Consider the following 17,339-nt stretch of genomic DNA (forward strand, 5'->3'; position numbering starts at 1 on the left):
AGAAAGCAGAAGAGGGTGTTTTGAAATGGTTTGGTCACATGGAGAGAATGAGTGAGGAAAGATTCACCAAGAGGATATATGTGTCAGAGGTGGAGGGAACGAGGAGAAGTGGGAGACCAAATTGGAGGTGGAAAGATGGAGTGAAAAAGATTTTGAGTGATCGGGGCCTGAACATGCAGGAGGGTGAAAGGCGTGCGAGGAGTAGAATGAATTGGAACGATGTGGTATACCGGGGTCGATGTGCTGTCAATGGATTGAACCAGGGTATGTGAAGCATCTGGGGTAAACCATGGTAAGTTCTGTAGGGCCTGGATGTGTAAAGGGAGCTGTGGTTTCGATGCATTATTACATGACAGCTAGAGACTGAGTGTGAACGAATGGGGCCTTTGTTGTCTTCCTAGCGCTACCTCGCACACATGAGGGGGAAGGGGATTGTTATTTCAAGTGTGGCATGGTGGCAATGGGAATGAATAAAGGCAGACAGTATGAATTATGTACATGTGTATATATGTATACGTGTGTGTGTATATATATGTATACGTTGAGATGTATGGGTATGTATATTTGCGTGTCTGGACGTGTATGTATATACATGTATATGTGGGTGGGTTGGGCCATTCTTTCATAATTTTCCTTGCGCTACCTCGCTAATGCGGGAGACAGCGACAAAGCAAAATAAATAAAATAAATAAAATAAATAAAATAAATAAATAAATTTTGTGTGATCGGGGCCTGAACATACAGGAGGGTGAAAGGAGGGCATGGAATAGAGTGAATTGGATCGATGTGGTATACCGGGGTTGACGTGCTGTCAGTGGATTGAATCAGGGCATGTGAAGCCTCTGGGGTAAACCATGGAAAGCTGGGTAGGTATGTATATTTGCGTGTGTGGACGTGTATGTATATACATGTGTATGGGGGTGGGTTGGGCCATTTCTTTCGTCTGTTTCCTTGCGCTACCTCGCAAACGCGGGAGACAGCGGCAAAAAAAAAAAAAAATGAGTAAATGTGAATAAGAGCAAGGTTATTAGGTACAGTAGGGTTGAGGGTCAAGTCAATTGGGAGGTGAGTTTGAATGGAGAAAAACTGGAGGAAGTGAAGTGTTTTAGATATCTGGGAGTGGATCTGGCAGCGGATGGAACCATGGAAGCGGAGGTGGATCATAGGGTGGGGGAGGGGGCGAAAATTCTGGGAGCCTTGAAGAATGTGTGGAGGTCGAGAACATTATCTCGGAAAGCAAAAATGGGTATGTTTGAGGGAATAGTGGTTCCAACAATGTTGTATGGTTGCGAGGCGTGGGCTATGGATAGAGTTGTGCGCAGGAGGATGGATGTGCTGGAAATGAGATGTTTGAGGACAATGTGTGGTGTGAGGTGGTTTGATCGAGTAAGTAACGTAAGGGTAAGAGAGATGTGTGGAAATAAAAAGAGCGTGGTTGAGAGAGCAGAAGAGGGTGTTTTGAAATGGTTTGGGCACATGGAGAGAATGAGTGAGGAAAGATTGACCAAGAGGATATATGTGTCGGAGGTGGAGGGAACGAGGAGAAGAGGGAGACCAAATTGGAGGTGGAAAGATAGAGTGAAAAGGATTTTGTGTGATCGGGGCCTGAACATGCAGGAGGGTGAAAGGAGGGCAAGGAACAGAGTGAATTGGAGCGATGTGGCATACCGGGGCTGACGTGCTGTCAGTGGATTGAATCAAGGCATGTAAAGCGTCTGGGGTAAACCATGGAAAGCTGTGTAGGTATGTATATTTGCGTGTGTGGACGTATGTATATACATGTGTATGGGGGTGGGTTGGGCCATTTCTTTCGTCTGTTTCCTTGCGCTACCTCGCAAACGCGGGAGACAGCGACAAAGTATAATAAAAAAAAAATATATATATATGGCCCAGAATGGAAAAAGATGAGAACAAAGGAGGTAAGGGGAGTGGGGAAGCAATGGGATGTATTTAGGGAAGCAGTGATGGCTTGCGCAAAAGATGCTTGTGGCATGAGAAGCATAGGAGGTGGGTTGATTAGAAAGGGTAGTGAGTGGTGGGATGAAGAAGTAAGATTATTAGTGAAAGAGAAGAGAGAGGCATTTGGACAATTTTTGTAGGGAAAAAATGCAAATAAGTGGGAGATGTAGAAAAGAAAGAGGCAGGAGGTAAAGAGAAAGGTGCAAGAGGTGAAAAAGAGGGCAAATGAGAGTTGGGTTGAGAGAGTATCATTAAATATTAGGGAGAATAAAAAGATGTTTTGGAAGGAGGTAAATAAAGTGCGTAAGACAAGGGAATAAATGGGAACTTCAGTGAAGGGGGCTAATAGGGAGGTGATAACAAGTAGTCGTGATATGAGGAGATGAAGTGAGTATTTTGAAGGTTTTTTGAATTTGTTTGATGATAGAGTGGCAGATATGGGGAGAAAGAATACTTCCCACGTATTCCCTGCGTGTCGTAGAAGGCGACTAAAAGGGGAGGGAGCGGGGGGCTGGAAATCCTCCCCTCTCGTTTTTTTTTTTTTTTTGATTTTCCAAAAGAAGGAACAGAGAACAAGGCCAGGTGAGGATATTCCCTCAGAGGCCCAGTCCTCTGTTCTTAACGCTACCTTGCGGGAAATGGCGAATAGTATGAAAGAAAAAGAAAAAATATATATATATATATATATATATATATATATTATATATATATATATATATATATATATATATATATATATATATATATATATATATATATATATATATATATATATATTATCCCTGGGGATAGGGGAGAAAGAATACTTCCCACATATTCCCTGCGTGTCGTAGAAGGCGACTAAAAGGGGAGGGAGTGGGTGGCTGGAAATCCTCCCCTCTCGTTTTTTTTTCAATTTTCCAAAAGAAGGAACAGAGAAGGGGGGGCCAGGTGAGGATATTCCCTCAAAGGCCCAGTCCTCTGTTCTTAACGCTACCTCGCTAATGCGGGAAATGGCGAATAGTATGAAAGAAAGAAAAAAAATATATATATATATATATATATATATATATATATATATATATATATATATATATATATATATATTTATTTATATATATATATATATATATATATATATATATATATATATATGTGTGTGTGATGTCTCCATGGTTGTTTAATTTGTTTATGGATGGGGTTGTTAGGGAGGTGATGCAAGAGTTTTGGAAAGAGGGGCAAGTATGAAGTCTGTTGGGGATGAGAGAGCTTGGGAAGTGAGTCAGTTGTTGTTCGCTGATGATACAGCGCTGGTGGCTGATTCATGTGAGAAACTGCAGAAGCTGGTGACTGAGTTTGGCAAAGTGTGTTAAAGAAGAAAGTTAAGAGTAAATGTGAATAAGAGCAAGGTTATTAGGTACAGTAGGGTTGAGGGTCAAGTCAATTGGGAGGTGAGTTTGAATGGAGAAAAACTGGAGGAAGTGAAGTGTTTTAGATATCTGGGAGTGGATCTGGCAGCGGATGGAAACATGGAAGCGGAAGTGGATCATAGGGTGGGGGAGAGGGCGAAAATTCTGGGAGCCTTGAAGAATGTGTGGAAGTCGAGAACATTATCTCGGAAAGCAAAAATGGGTATGTTTGAAGGAATAGTGGTTCCAACAATGTTGTATGGTTGCGAGGCATGGACTATGGATAGAGTTGTGCGCAGGAGGATGGATGTGCTGGAAATGAGATGTTTGAGGACAATGTGTGGTGTGAGGTGGTTTGATCGAGTAAGTAACGTAAGGGTAAGAGAGATGTGTGGAAATAAAAAGAGCGTGGTTGAGAGAGCAGAAGAGGGTGTTTTGAAATGGTTTGGTCACATGGAGAGAATGAGTGAGGAAAGATTAACCAAGAGGATATATGTGTCGGAGGTGGAGGGAACGAGGAGAAGAGGGAGACCAAATTGGAGGTGGAAAGATGGAGTGAAAAAGATTTTGTGTGATCGGGGCCTGAACATGCAGGAGGGTGAAAGGAGGGCAAGGAATAGAGTGAATTGGAGCGATGTGGTATACCGGGGTTGACGTGCTGTCAGTGGATTGAATCACACCTGATCCACACATCCTCTACCACTTCTGAAACCACACTGCTCCTCCCCAATCTGATGCTATGCACATGCCTTAACCCTCTCAATCAATACCCTCCCATATAGTCTCCCAAGTATACTCAACAAACTTTTACCTCTGTAATTTGAACACTCACCTTTATCCCCTTTGCCATTGTACAATGGCACTATGCATGCATTCTGCCAATCCTCAGGCACTTCACCATGAACCATGAATACATTGAATATCCTCACTAACAAGTCAACAATAAAATCACCCCCTTTTTTAATAAATTCCACTGCAATACTGTCCAATCCCACCGCCTTGCTGGCTTTCATTTTCCGCAGAGCTTTCACTACCTCTTCTCTGATTACCAAATCATTCTCCCTGACCCCTCGCACTTTACACACCACCTCGACCAAAACAACCTATATCTGCCACTGTAGCATCAAACACATTCAACAAACCTTCAAAATACTCACTCCATCTCCCTTTTACTTCACCACTACTTGTTATTACCTCCCCATTTGCACCCTTCACTGATGTTTCCATTTGTTCTCTTGTCTTACACACTTTATTTACCTCCTTCCAAAACATCTTTTTATTCTCCCTAATATTTAATGATACTTTCTCACCCTAACTCTCATTTGCCCTCTTTTTCACCTCTTGCACCTTTCTCTTGACCTCTTGCCTCTTTCTTTTATACATCTTTCAGTCATTTGCACTGTTTCCCTGCAAAAATCATCCAAATGTCTCTCTCTTCTCTTTCACTAACAATCTTACTTCTTCATCCCACCACTTACTTCCCTTTGCAATCTGCCCACCTTCCACCTTTCTGGAGGAAGTGAAGTGTTTGGGATATCTGGGAGTGGATTTAGCAGCAGATGGAACTATGGAAGCGGAAGTCAAATGGTGGGGGAGGGGGCAAAGGTTCTGGGAGCGTTGAAGAATGTGTGGAAGGCGAAAACGTTATCTTGGTGAGCAAAAATGGATATGTTTGAAGGAATAGTGGTTCTAACAAAGTTATATGGTTGTGAGGTGTGGGCTATAGATAGGGTTGTGCAGAGGAGGGTGGATGTGCTGGATATTAGCTGTTTGAGGACAATATGTGGTGTGAGGTGGTTTGATCGAGTAAGTGATGAAAAGGTAAGGGAGATGTGTGGTAATAAAAAGAGTGTGGTTGAGAGAGCAGAAGAGGGTGTATTGAAATCGTTTGATCACATGGAGAGAATGAGTGAGGAAAGATTGAGAAAGAGGATATATGTGTCAAAGTTGGAGGGAATGAGGAAAAGTGGGAGACCAAATTGGAGGTGGAAGGATGGAATAAAAAAGATTCTGAGCGATTGGGGCCTGAACATACAGGAGGGTGAAAGGCATGAAAGGAATAGAGTGAATTGGAATGATGTGGTATACTGGGGTCGACGTGCTGTCAATGGATTGAACCAGGGCATGTGAAGCGTCTGGGATAAACCATGGAAAGTTTTGTGGGGCCTGGATGTGGAAAGTTTACCCTAGATGCTTCACATGCCCTAGTTCAATCCACTGACAGCATATCAACCCCAGTATACCACATCGTTCCAATTCACTCTATTCCTTGCACACCTTCCTTAATGCCTTTGTGCACAGATGATGATGCCCCAGCAACATGCTTTCCAGCATGATAGTTGCTTAGCCAGACATCAGTTCTTCTCACTTTTCCAGATAACTCTGCTGTTTTAGTTGACACAATAATATTTTTAGATTCTTGAGTTACGCACGTCATTTCAGTAGGGAACTGCGTAAAAATTAATGTTAAAGAAAATATACTCAATGGTAAATATGTGGGTCAAATAACATTTATAAGAGGTATAATAATTAGCTTTACTTACACATCTAAGTTGTGATATTTCCCATATCATGAGTTAGGTAAAATGCTTCTGAAAGGAGCTATAAAATCTATGCAAAATCAAAAAAGTACTATATATTTTGGTGGGCAGAAGACAATAAATGGTAAACACATTCGTATAACAACCATTATAAGCAATATAATTATTTTATTTATTTATTTTGCTTTGTTGCTGTCTCCTGCGTTAGCGAGGTAGTGCAAGGAAACAGACGAAAGAAATGGCCCAACCCACCCACATACACATGTATATACACACATGTCCACACACGTAAATATACATACCTATACATCTCAACGTACACATATATATACACACACAGACATACACATATACATAATTCATACTGTCTGCCTTTATTTATTCCCATCGCCACCTCGCCACACATGGAATAACAACCCCCTCCCCCCTCATGTGTGCGGGGTAGCGCTAGGAAAAGACAACAAAGGCCCCATTCATTCACACTCAGTCTCTAGCTGTCATGTAATAATGCACCGAAACCACAGCTCCCTTTCCACATCTAGGCCCCATAGAACTTTCCATGGTTTACCCCAGACGCTTCACATGCCCTGGTTCAATCCATTGACAGCACGTCGACCCCGATACACCAAATCGTTCCAATTCACTCTATTCCTTGCACGCCTTTCACCCTCCTGCATGTTCAGGCCCTGATCACTCAAAATCTTTTTCACTCCATCTTTCCACCTCCAATTTGGTCTCCCACTTCTCCTCGTTCCCTCCACCCCTGACACATATATCCTCTTGGTCAATCTTTCCTCACTCATTCTCTCCATGTGACCAAACCATTTCAAAACACCCTCTTCTGCTCTCTCAACCATACTCTTTTTATTTCCACACATCTCTCTCACCCTTACATTACTTAATCGATCAAACCACCTCACACCACATATTGTCCTTAAACATCTCATTCCCAGCACATCCACCCTCCTGCACACAACTCTATCAATAGCAATATAATTATAAGCAATAATAATACACCAAGGTTCTGTTTCTCATATATCATATCAGGGAAACTTTGGCTAATAGTTGGGGTTAATTTATCTAATGTATTCTTTGATGTTTCTGTGTAACAACACAAAATCTGGCATTTGAGAAAACTGCAGAAATTCACAAAGTTCAGTATCAGCAAGTCATGAAGTTTTTACATGAAGGTGTCTATCTGATGGGTATCCATCAATGCACCCTGTACAATGACTGTGTACAGTGATGGTGCTTCTTCATAAGTAACAATAACAAGATGGGCTAAAGATTTCTATCAAAGCTGTGAGAGTCTTGAGGATGATCCCAAGTCAGGAAGGTCTTCAGATGACACTGATTATGCAAATGTGGCCTAGGCTGAGAACTTGATAATGGGAAAATGGCATAGTAGAATCAATGACGTTAGCATTGAGCTAGTATTTCACATGGATGTGTAACTATCATCAATGAACATTTGGGAACATCTATGGTTTTGACAAGATGAGTCACCAGACACATTAATGATCAAGATCAATCCCTGAGGGTTGCCTTAAGTCACAAGCTGCTTGAACTACAAGATGCCAACCCAGCAAACTTTATTTCACATCTGCTTGCAGGTGATGAGACTGGGTCCACTACTTGACCCAAAGTCCACACTGAAATCCATATAATGGAAGCACTGGACTTCTTCAACCCCTAAGAAGTTCCAAATGCAACTCCTGACCAGCAAGATCATGGTTTCTCTTTTCTGGAATATCAAAGAGGTTGCTTGAAGCTTCAACTACATGATGCATGAAAAAAAATAAGAGACTATTTTGTAGCCTGACCAAAAATTATGCAAGCCATTAAGGAGGAATGGCAAGGAAAGGCTGACCAAAAGTGTGTTCTTGGTCTGTGATAAATGCACTAGTGCACAAGCTGCTAATCATGCCTGAGGTTTCCAGCAACTCAACCATCTTTACAGCTTAAATGAAGTACCAATTGTTAGGTTACCATTCTGATTGTAATAAGATGCTTACATACACTGAAACAGTCAGAAGACTTCTATAAGACCGGCATCATGAGATAAAGAGATAAAAACTTATAGCAAATCAGCATTATCAATCATATGCTAATCAAATCATTAACTATAACAGCAAAATTTCATTTACTATACAAATTCTGCTTTAAAAATATTACACAGATGACAATTAACATGATATGGTGAGAAAGATAAAACTTATTTACTGCTGTCACATTTAACATGTTATCAATATGGTGCTACTACAGGAATAACAGTGGTAGTTCCACGAACCTCTTGAAAGGCAGCCTCTACAAACTCCTTCACTGAGTGGACCTCCCCAGTAGCCAGTACGAAGTCCTCAGGTTCATCCTGTTGAAGGATCTTCCACATACCCTTAGCACAGGAAGAAGAGTAATGAAAAGTCATAAAAAATAAAAAGTACTGAATGCTACAAAAGACTTACAAGAATAATTTTCTCTAAACACAGGATATGACCATTCACACACAAACAAGATTATATTAAGGTAAATTCATCTTATATTGTTAGAAATGTAGAAACAAAAGCTTACTAAAAAGATAAGATCTCCCTCTATTCCGAGCGATACATGAGAGTAAGGAGGGAAAGAGAAGACAGAGGAAGAGAAGGATTGGCCCTCCTAGTAAGAGGCAGCATAAAGATTTGGAAACATGACCCATTCAAATAGTACTTTACTGGAGGGTAACAGTAGGAAAGAAGTGCACAGTGGTGTTGATGCTATAAAAGACTTTTAATCATGATTAAATATGCAGTGCCAACAATGAAAAAAAAATTAGGATGGTACATGAAGCAGTAAAATATGCACTTCTCAGGGATCGTAAAGTACTAGGAATGGGGAATTTCATTCAAAAGGAGACAGAATGGGGAATTTGAATTCTCATGGTCATGGAAAGTCATGGAAAGACATGTTTCTTAAGTTTATATAGGAGGCACACACATATACATTTTTTATTTATTTATTTTGCTTTGTCGCTGTCTCCCGCATTTGCGAGGTAGCGCAAGGAAACAGAAGAAAGAAATGGCCCAACCCACCCCCATACACATGTACATACACACATGTCCACACACGCAAACCTACACACCCATACATCTCAATGTACACATATATATACACACACAGATACATACATATATACCCATGCACACAATTCACACTGCCTGCCTTTATTCATTCCCATCGCCACCTCGCCACACATGGAATACCATCCCCCTCCCCCTCATGTGTGCGAGGTAGCGCTAGGAAAAGATAACAAAGGCCCCATTCGTTCAAAATCAGTCTCCAGCTGTCATGCAATAATGCCCGAAACCACAGCTCCCTTTCCACATCCAGGCCCTACACAACTTTCCATGGTTTACCCCAGACGCTTCACATGCCCTGATTCAATCCACTGACAGCATGTCAACCCCTGAGTACCACATCGATCCAATTCACTCTATTCCTTGCCCGCCTTTCACCCTCCTGCATGTTCAGGCCCCGATCACACAAAATCTTTTTCACTCCATCTTTCCACCTCCGACACATATATCCTCTTGGTCAATCTTTCCTCACTCATTCTCTCCATGTGCCCAAACCATTTCAAAACACCCTCTTCTGCTCTCTCAACCACGCTCTTTTTATTTCCACACATCTCTCTTACCCTTACATTACTTACTCGATCAAACCACCTCACACCACACATTGTCCTCAAACATCTCATTTCCAGCACATCCATCCTCCTGCGCACAACTCTATCCATAGCCCACACCTTGCAACCATACAACATTGTTGGAACCACTATTCCTTCAAACATACCCATTTTTGCTTTCCGAGAAATGTTCTCAACTTCCACACATTCTTCAATGCTCCCAGGATTTTCGCCCCCTCCCCCACCCTATGATTCACTTCCGCTTCCATGGTTCCATCCGCTGCCAGATCCACTCCCAGATATCTAAAACACTTTACTTCCTCCAGTTTTTCTCCATTCAAACTTACCTCCCAATTGACTTGACCCTCAACCCTACTGTACCTAATAACCTTGCTCTTATTCACATTTACTCTTAACTTTCTTCTTTCACACACTTTACCAGACTCAGTCACCAGCTTCTGCAGTTTCTCACATGAATCAGCCACCAGCGCTGTATCATCAGCGAACAACAACTGACTCACTTCCCAAGCTCTCTCATCCCCAACAGACTTCATACTTGCCCCTCTTTCCAAAACTCTTGCATTCACCTCCCTAACAACCCCTTCCATAAACAAATTAAACAACCATGGAGACATCACACACCCCTGCCGCAAACCTACATTCACTGAGAACCAATCACTTTCCTCTCTTCCTACACGTACACATGCCTTACATCCTCGATAAAAACTTTTCACACATATACATATACATATATGTATATAAGAGTGAGTGCTCAAATTACAGAGGTATAAGTTTGTTGAGTATTCCTGGTAAATTATATGGGAGGGTATTGATTGAGAGGGTGAAGGCATGTACAGAGCATCAGATTGGGGAAGAGCAGTGTGGTTTCAGAGGTGGCAGAGGATGTGTGGATCAGGTGTTTGCTTTGAAGAATGTATGTGAGAAATACTTAGAAAAGCAAATGGATTTGTATGTAGCATTTATGGATCTGGAGAAGGCATATGATAGAGTTGATAGAGATGCTCTGTGGAAGGTATTAAGAATATATGGGGTGGGAGGAAAGTTGTTAGAAGCAGTGAAAAGTTTTTATCGAGGATGTAAGGCATGTGTACGTGTAGGAAGAGAGGAAAGTGATTGGTTCTCAGTGAATGTAGGTTTGCGGCAGGGGTGTGTGATGTCTCCATGGTTGTTTAATTTGTTTATGGATGGGGTTGTTAGGGAGGTAAATGCAAGAGTTTTGGAAAGAGGGGCAAGTATGAAGTCTGTTGGGGATGAGAGAGCTTGGGAAGTGAGTCAGTTGTTGTTCGCTGATGATACAGCGCTGGTGGCTGATTCATGTGAGAAACTGCAGAAGCTGGTGACTGAGTTTGATAAAGTGTGTGGAAGAAGAAAGTTAAGAGTAAATGTGAATAAGAGCAAGGTTATTAGGTACAGTAGGGTTGAGGGTCAAGTCAATTGGGAGGTGAGTTTGAACGGAGAAAAACTGGAGGAAGTGAAGTGTTTTAGATATCTGGGAGTGGATCTGGCAGCGGATGGAACCATGGAAGCGGAAGTGGATCATAGGGTGGGGGAGGGGGCGAAAATTCTGGGGGCCTTGAAGAATGTGTGGAAGTCGAGAACATTATCTCGGAAAGCAAAAATGGGTATGTTTGAAGGAATAGTGGTTCCAACAATGTTGTATGGTTGCGAGGCGTGGGCTATGGATAGAGTTGTGCGCAGGAGGATGGATGTGCTGGAAATGAGATGTTTGAGGACAATGTGTGGTGTGAGGTGGTTTGATCGAGTGAGTTACGTAAGGGTAAGAGAGATGTGTGGAAATAAAAAGAGCGTGGTTGAGAGAGCAGAAGAGGGTGTTTTGAAGTGGTTTGGGCGCATGGAGAGGATGAGTGAGGAAAGATTGACCAAGAGGATATATGTGTCGGAGGTGGAGGGAGCAAGGAGAAGAGGGAGACCAAATTGGAGGTGGAAAGATGGAGTGAAAAAGATTTTGTGTGATCGGGGCCTGAACATGCAGGAGGGTGAAAGGAGGGCAAGGAATAGAGTGAATTGGAGCGATGTGGTATACCGGGGTTGACGTGCTGTCAGTGGATTGAATCAAGGCATGTGAAGCGTCTGGGGTAAACCATGGAAAGCTGTGTAGGTATGTATATTTGCGTGTGTGGATGTATGTATATACATGTGTATGGGGGTGGGTTGGGCCATTTCTTTCGTCTGTTTCCTTGCGCTACCTCGCAAACGCGGGAGACAGCGACAAAGTATAAAAAAAAAAAAAAAATATATATATATATATATATATATATATATATATATATATATATATATATATATATATACATTTTCAATGTATGCATACATATACATACACAGACATATAAATATATACACATGTACATATTCATACTTGCTGCCTTCATCTATTCCCGTCGCCACCCCGCCACACATGACATAACATTCCCCCCTCCAGTGAGGTAGTGGCAGGAAAAGACAAAAAAGGCCACAATCATTCACACTTAGTCTCTAGCTGTCATATGTAATGCATCAAAACCACAGCTCACCTTTCCACATCCAGGCCCCACAGACCTTTCCATGGTTTACTCCAGATGCTTTACATGCCCTGGTTCAAACCACTGACAGCACGTTGACCCCAGTATACCACATCATTCCAATTCACTATATTCCTTGCATGCCTTTCACCCTCCTGCATGTTCAGGCCCCGATCACTCAAAATCTTTTTCACTCCATCCTTCCAACCCCAATTTGGTCTCCTGCTTCTACTTCTTCCCTCCACCTCTGACACATATACCCTCTTTTGTCAATCTTTCCTCACTCATTCTCTCCATGTGTCCAAACCATTTCAACACACCCTCTTCTGCTCTCTCAACCACATTTTTTTAATTACCACACATCTCTCTTACCCTTTCATTACTTACTCAATCAAACCACCTCACACTACATACTGTCCTCAAACATTTCATTTCCAACAAATATGCCCTCCTCCGGGCAACCCTATTTATAGCCCATGCCTCGTAACCACATAACGTTGTTGGAACCACTGTTCCTTCAAACATACCCATTTTTGATCTATGAGATAATGTTCTTGCCTTTACACATTCTTCAGTGCTCCCAAAATCTTCGCCTCCTCCCACACCCTTTGACTCACTTCCACTTCCATGGTTTTCCATCTGCTGCTAAGTCCACTCCCAGATATCTAAAACACTTCACTTCCTCCAGTTTTTCTCCATTCAAACTTACCTCCCAATTAACTTGTCCCTCAACCCTACTGAACCTAATAACCTTGCTCTTATTCACATTTACTCTCAACTTTCTTCTTTCACTCACTTTACCAAACTCAGTCACCAACTTCTACAACTTCTCACCCGAATCAGCCGCTAGCGCTGTATCATCAGTGAACAACAACTGACTCACTTCCCAAGCCATCTCATCCACAACAGACTGAATACTTGCCCCTCTCTCCAAAACTCTTCCATTCACCTCCATAACCACCCCACCACCCCATCTATAAACAAAAATAAAAAAAACATGGAGATATCACGCATCCCTGCCACAAACCGACATTCACTGGGAACCAATCACTTTCCTCTCTTCCTACTTGTACACATGCCTTACATCCTTGGTAAAAACTTTTCACTGCTTCTAGCAACTTACCTTCCACACCATACACTCTTACAACCTTCCACAAAACATCTCTATCAACCCTATCATATGCCTTCTCTAAATCCATAAATGCTACATGAAAATCCATTTGTGTTTCTAAGTATTTCTTACATACAATTTCAAAGCAAATACCTGATCCACACATCCTCTACCACTTCTGAAACCACACAGCTCTTCTCCAATCTGATGCCCTGTACATGCCTTTATCCCTCTTAATCAATATCCTCCCATATAATTTCCCAGGAATACTTAACAAACTTATGCCTCTTTAATTTAAACACTCACATTTATCCACTTTGCCTTTGCACAATGGCACTATGCATGCATTCTGCCAATCTTCAGGCACTTAACCATGATCCATACATATACTGAATATCCTTACCATCCAAACCTGCTGCCTTGCCAGTTTTCATCTTCTGCAAAGCTTTCACTACCTCTTCTTTGTTTACCAAACCATTCTCCCAACCTCTCACTTCACACACCAGCTAGGCCAAAACACCCTATATCTGCCACTCTATCATCAAATAAATTCAACAAACCTTCAAAATACTCACTCCATCTCCTTCTTACTTCATCACTACTTGTTATTACCTCCCCATTTGCCCCTTTCACCGATGTTCCTATTTGTTCTCTTGTCTTACGCATTCTATTTACCTCCTTCCAAAATATATTTTTATTCTCCCTAAAATTTAATGATACTCTCTCACCCCAACTCTCATTTGCCCTCATTTTCACCTCTTGCACCTTTCTCATGACCTCCTGTCGCTTTCTTTTTATAAATCTCCCAGTCATTTGTATCCCAGTCATTTGCACTACTTCCCTGAAAAAATCGTCCTAACGCTTCTCTCTTCTGTTTCTCTAACAATCTTACTTCTTCATCCCACCACTCACTACCCTTTCTATTCTGCCCTCCTCCCACCTTTCTCATGCCACATGCATCTTTTGCGCAAGCCATCACTGCTTCCCTATATACATCCCATTCCTCCCCGACTCCCCTTATGTTATTTGCTCTTACCTTTTGCCATTCTCCACTCACTCTCTCCTGGTACTCCCTCACACAAGTCTCCTTTCCAAGCTCACTTACTCTCACCACTCTTTTCTCACCACCATCCTCTCTTCTTTTCTGAAAACCTCTAAAAATCTTCACCTTTGGCTCCACAAGATAGTGATCAGACATCCCTCTAGCTACCCCTCTCAGCACATTAACATCAAAAAGTCTCTCTCCTACACACCCATTAATTAACACGTAATACAGTAACAGCCTCTGGCCATCTCTCCTACTCAAATACATATACTTATGTATATATCTCTTTTTAAGCCAGGTATTCCCAATCAACAGTCCCTTTTCAGCAAACAAAGCCACAAGCGCTTCACTATTTACAACACTGAACACCCCATACACACCAATTATACCCTCAACTGCCACATTACCCACCTTTATTCCTGGGGAAAGGGGTGAAAGAATACTTCCCATGCATTCTCTGCGTGTCATAGTAGGTGACTAAAGGGGGCTGGGGATGGGGGTTGGAAACCCTCTCCTTGTATTTAACTTTCTAAAAGGGGAAAGAGAAGGGGTCATGCGGGGAGTGCTCGTCCTCCTCGAAGGCTCTGATTGGGGTGTCTAAATGTGTGTGGATGTAACCAAGATGAGAAAAAAGGAGAGATAGGTAGTATGTTTGAGGAAAGGAACCTGGATGTTTTGGCTCAGAGTGAAATGAAGCTCAAGGGTAAAGTGGAAGAGTGGTTTAGAAATGTCTTGGGAGTAAAGTCAGGGGTTGGTCAAAGGACAAGAGCAAATGAAAGTAGCTCTCCTCCTGAAGCAGGAGTTGTGGGAGTATGTGATAAAGTGTAAGAAAGTAAACTCTAGATTGATATGGGTAAAACTGAAAGTGAATGGAGAGAGATGGGTGATTATTGGTGCCTATGCACCTGGTCATGAGAAGAAAGATTATGAGAGGCAAGTGTTTTGGGAGCAGCTGAGTGAATGCATTAGCAGCTTTAATGCACAAGACACGGTTATACTGTGACATGAAAAAGCTGGGAGGTGGGCAGATTAGAAAGGGTAGCAAGTGGCAGGATGAAGAAGTAAGATTGTTAGTGAAAGAGAAGAAAGAGGCATTTCGATGATTTTTGCAGGGAAATAGTGCAAATGAGTGGGAGATGTAAAAAAGAAAGAGGCAAGAGGTCAAGAGAAAGGTGCAAGAGGTGAAAAAGAGGGCAAATGAAAGCTGGGGTGAGAAAGTATCATCAAATTTTAGAGAGAAGAAAAAGATGTTTTGGAAGGAGGTAAATAAAGTGCATATGACAAGAGAACAAATGGGAACATCGGTGAAGGGGGCAAATGGGGAGGTAAAAAAAAGTAGTAGTGAAGTGAGAGGGAGGTGGAGTGAGTATTTTGAAGGTTTGTTGAATGTGTTTGATGATAGAGTGGCAGATATAGGGTGTTTTGGTTGAGGTGGTGTGTGAAGTGAAAGGGTTAGGGAGAATGATTTGGTAAACAGAGAAGAGGTAGTGAAAGCTTTGCGAAAGATGAAAGCTGGCAAGGTGGCACGTTTGGATGGTATTGCTGTGGAATTTATTAAAAAAGGGGGTGACTGTGTTGTTGACTGGTTGGTGAGGATATTCAATGTACATGGTGAAGTGCCCGAGGATTGGCGGAATGCATGTATAGTGCCACTGTACAAAGGTAAAGGGATAAAGGTGAGAGTTCAAATTACAGAGGTATAAGTTTGTTGAGTATTCCTGGGAAATCATATGGGAGGGTATTGATTGACAGGGTCAAGGCAGGTACAGAGCATCAGATTGAGGAGGAGCAGCACGGTTTCAGAAGTGGTAAAGGATGTGTGGATCAGGTGTTTGCTTTGAAGAATGTATGTGAGAAATACTTAGAAAAGCAGATGGATATTTATGTAGCATTTATGGACCTGGAGAAGACATATGATATAGTTGATAGAGATACTCTGTGGAAGGTGTTAAGAGTACATGGTGTGGGAGGTAAGTTATTAGAATTAGTGAAAACCTTTTATCGAGGATGTAAGGCATGTGTACGAGTAGGAAGAGAGGAAAGTGATTGGTTCCCAGTGAATGATGGTTTGCGGCAGGGGTACATGATGTCTCCATGGTTGTTTAATTTGTTTATGGATGGGGTTGTTAGGGAGGTGAATGTAAGAGTTTTGGAGAGAGGGGCAAGTATGCAGTCTGTTGGGGATGAGACGGCTTGGGAAGTGAGTCAGTTGTTGTTCACTGACGATACAGCGCTGGTGGCTGATTTGAGTGAGAAACTGCAGAAGTTGGTGACTGAGTTTGGTAAAGTGTGTGAAAGAAGAAAGCTGAGAGTAAATGTGAATAAGAGCAAGGGTATTAGGTTCAGTAGAGTTGAGGAACAAGTAAATTGAGAGGTAAGTTTGAATGGTGAAAAACTGGAGGAAGTGAAGTGTTTTAGATATCTGGAAGAGGATTTGGCAGCAGATGGAACCATGGAAGCAGAAGTGAGTCACAGGGTGGGGGAGGAGGTGAAGGTTCTGAGAGCGTTGAAGAATGTGTGGAAGGCGAGAACATTATATTGGAAAGCAAAAATGGGTATGTTTGAAGGAATAGTGGTTCCAAGAATGTTATTTGATTGTGAGGCATGGGCGATAGATAGGGTTGTGCAGAGGCGGGTGGATGTGTTGGAAGTGAGATGTTTAAGGACAATATGTGGTGTGAGGTGGTTTGATTGAGTAAGTAATGAAAGGGTAAGAGAGATGTGTGGTAATAAAAAGAGTGTGGTTAAGAGAGCAGCAGAGGGTGTACTGAAATGGTTTGGTCACAAGGAGAGAATGAGCGAGGAAAGACTGACAAAGAGGATATATGTGTCAGTAGTGGAGGGAACAAGGAGAAGTGGGAGGCCAAATTGGAGGTAGAAGGATGGAGTGAAAAAGATTTTGAGCGATCGGGGCCTGAACATACAAGAGGGTGAAAGGTGTGCAAGGAATAGAGTGAATTGGAACGATGTGGTATACCGGGGTCGACGTGCTGTCAATGGATTGAACCATGGCATGTGAAGCGTCTGGGGTAAACCATGGAAAATTATGTGTGGCCTGGATGTGGAAAGGGAGCTGTGGTTTCGGTGCATTA

The 17,339-nt window shown here is 42.1% G+C and overlaps 2 protein-coding genes across 6 annotated transcripts in view; one reads left to right on the forward strand and one right to left on the reverse strand.

Annotated features, from left to right (window-relative positions):
* Positions 1-17,339, forward strand: part of LOC139750835 (metallophosphoesterase MPPED2) — a 378,611-nt gene that overhangs the window by 325,297 nt on the left and 35,975 nt on the right. The window lies entirely within an intron of this gene.
* Positions 1-17,339, reverse strand: part of Gmd (GDP-mannose 4,6 dehydratase) — a 128,179-nt gene that overhangs the window by 43,246 nt on the left and 67,594 nt on the right. For all 5 annotated transcript variants that reach the window (XM_071665610.1, XM_071665612.1, XM_071665614.1 and 2 more), the window contains one exon: positions 8,178-8,279. In XM_071665610.1, coding sequence (XP_071521711.1) covers positions 8,178-8,279 — 102 coding nt within the window. The remainder of the gene's footprint in view (positions 1-8,177; positions 8,280-17,339) is intronic.

This window comes from Panulirus ornatus, chromosome 10 (assembly GCF_036320965.1).
Source record: "Panulirus ornatus isolate Po-2019 chromosome 10, ASM3632096v1, whole genome shotgun sequence".
In the NCBI taxonomy this organism is placed as follows: Eukaryota; Metazoa; Arthropoda; class Malacostraca; order Decapoda; family Palinuridae; genus Panulirus; species Panulirus ornatus.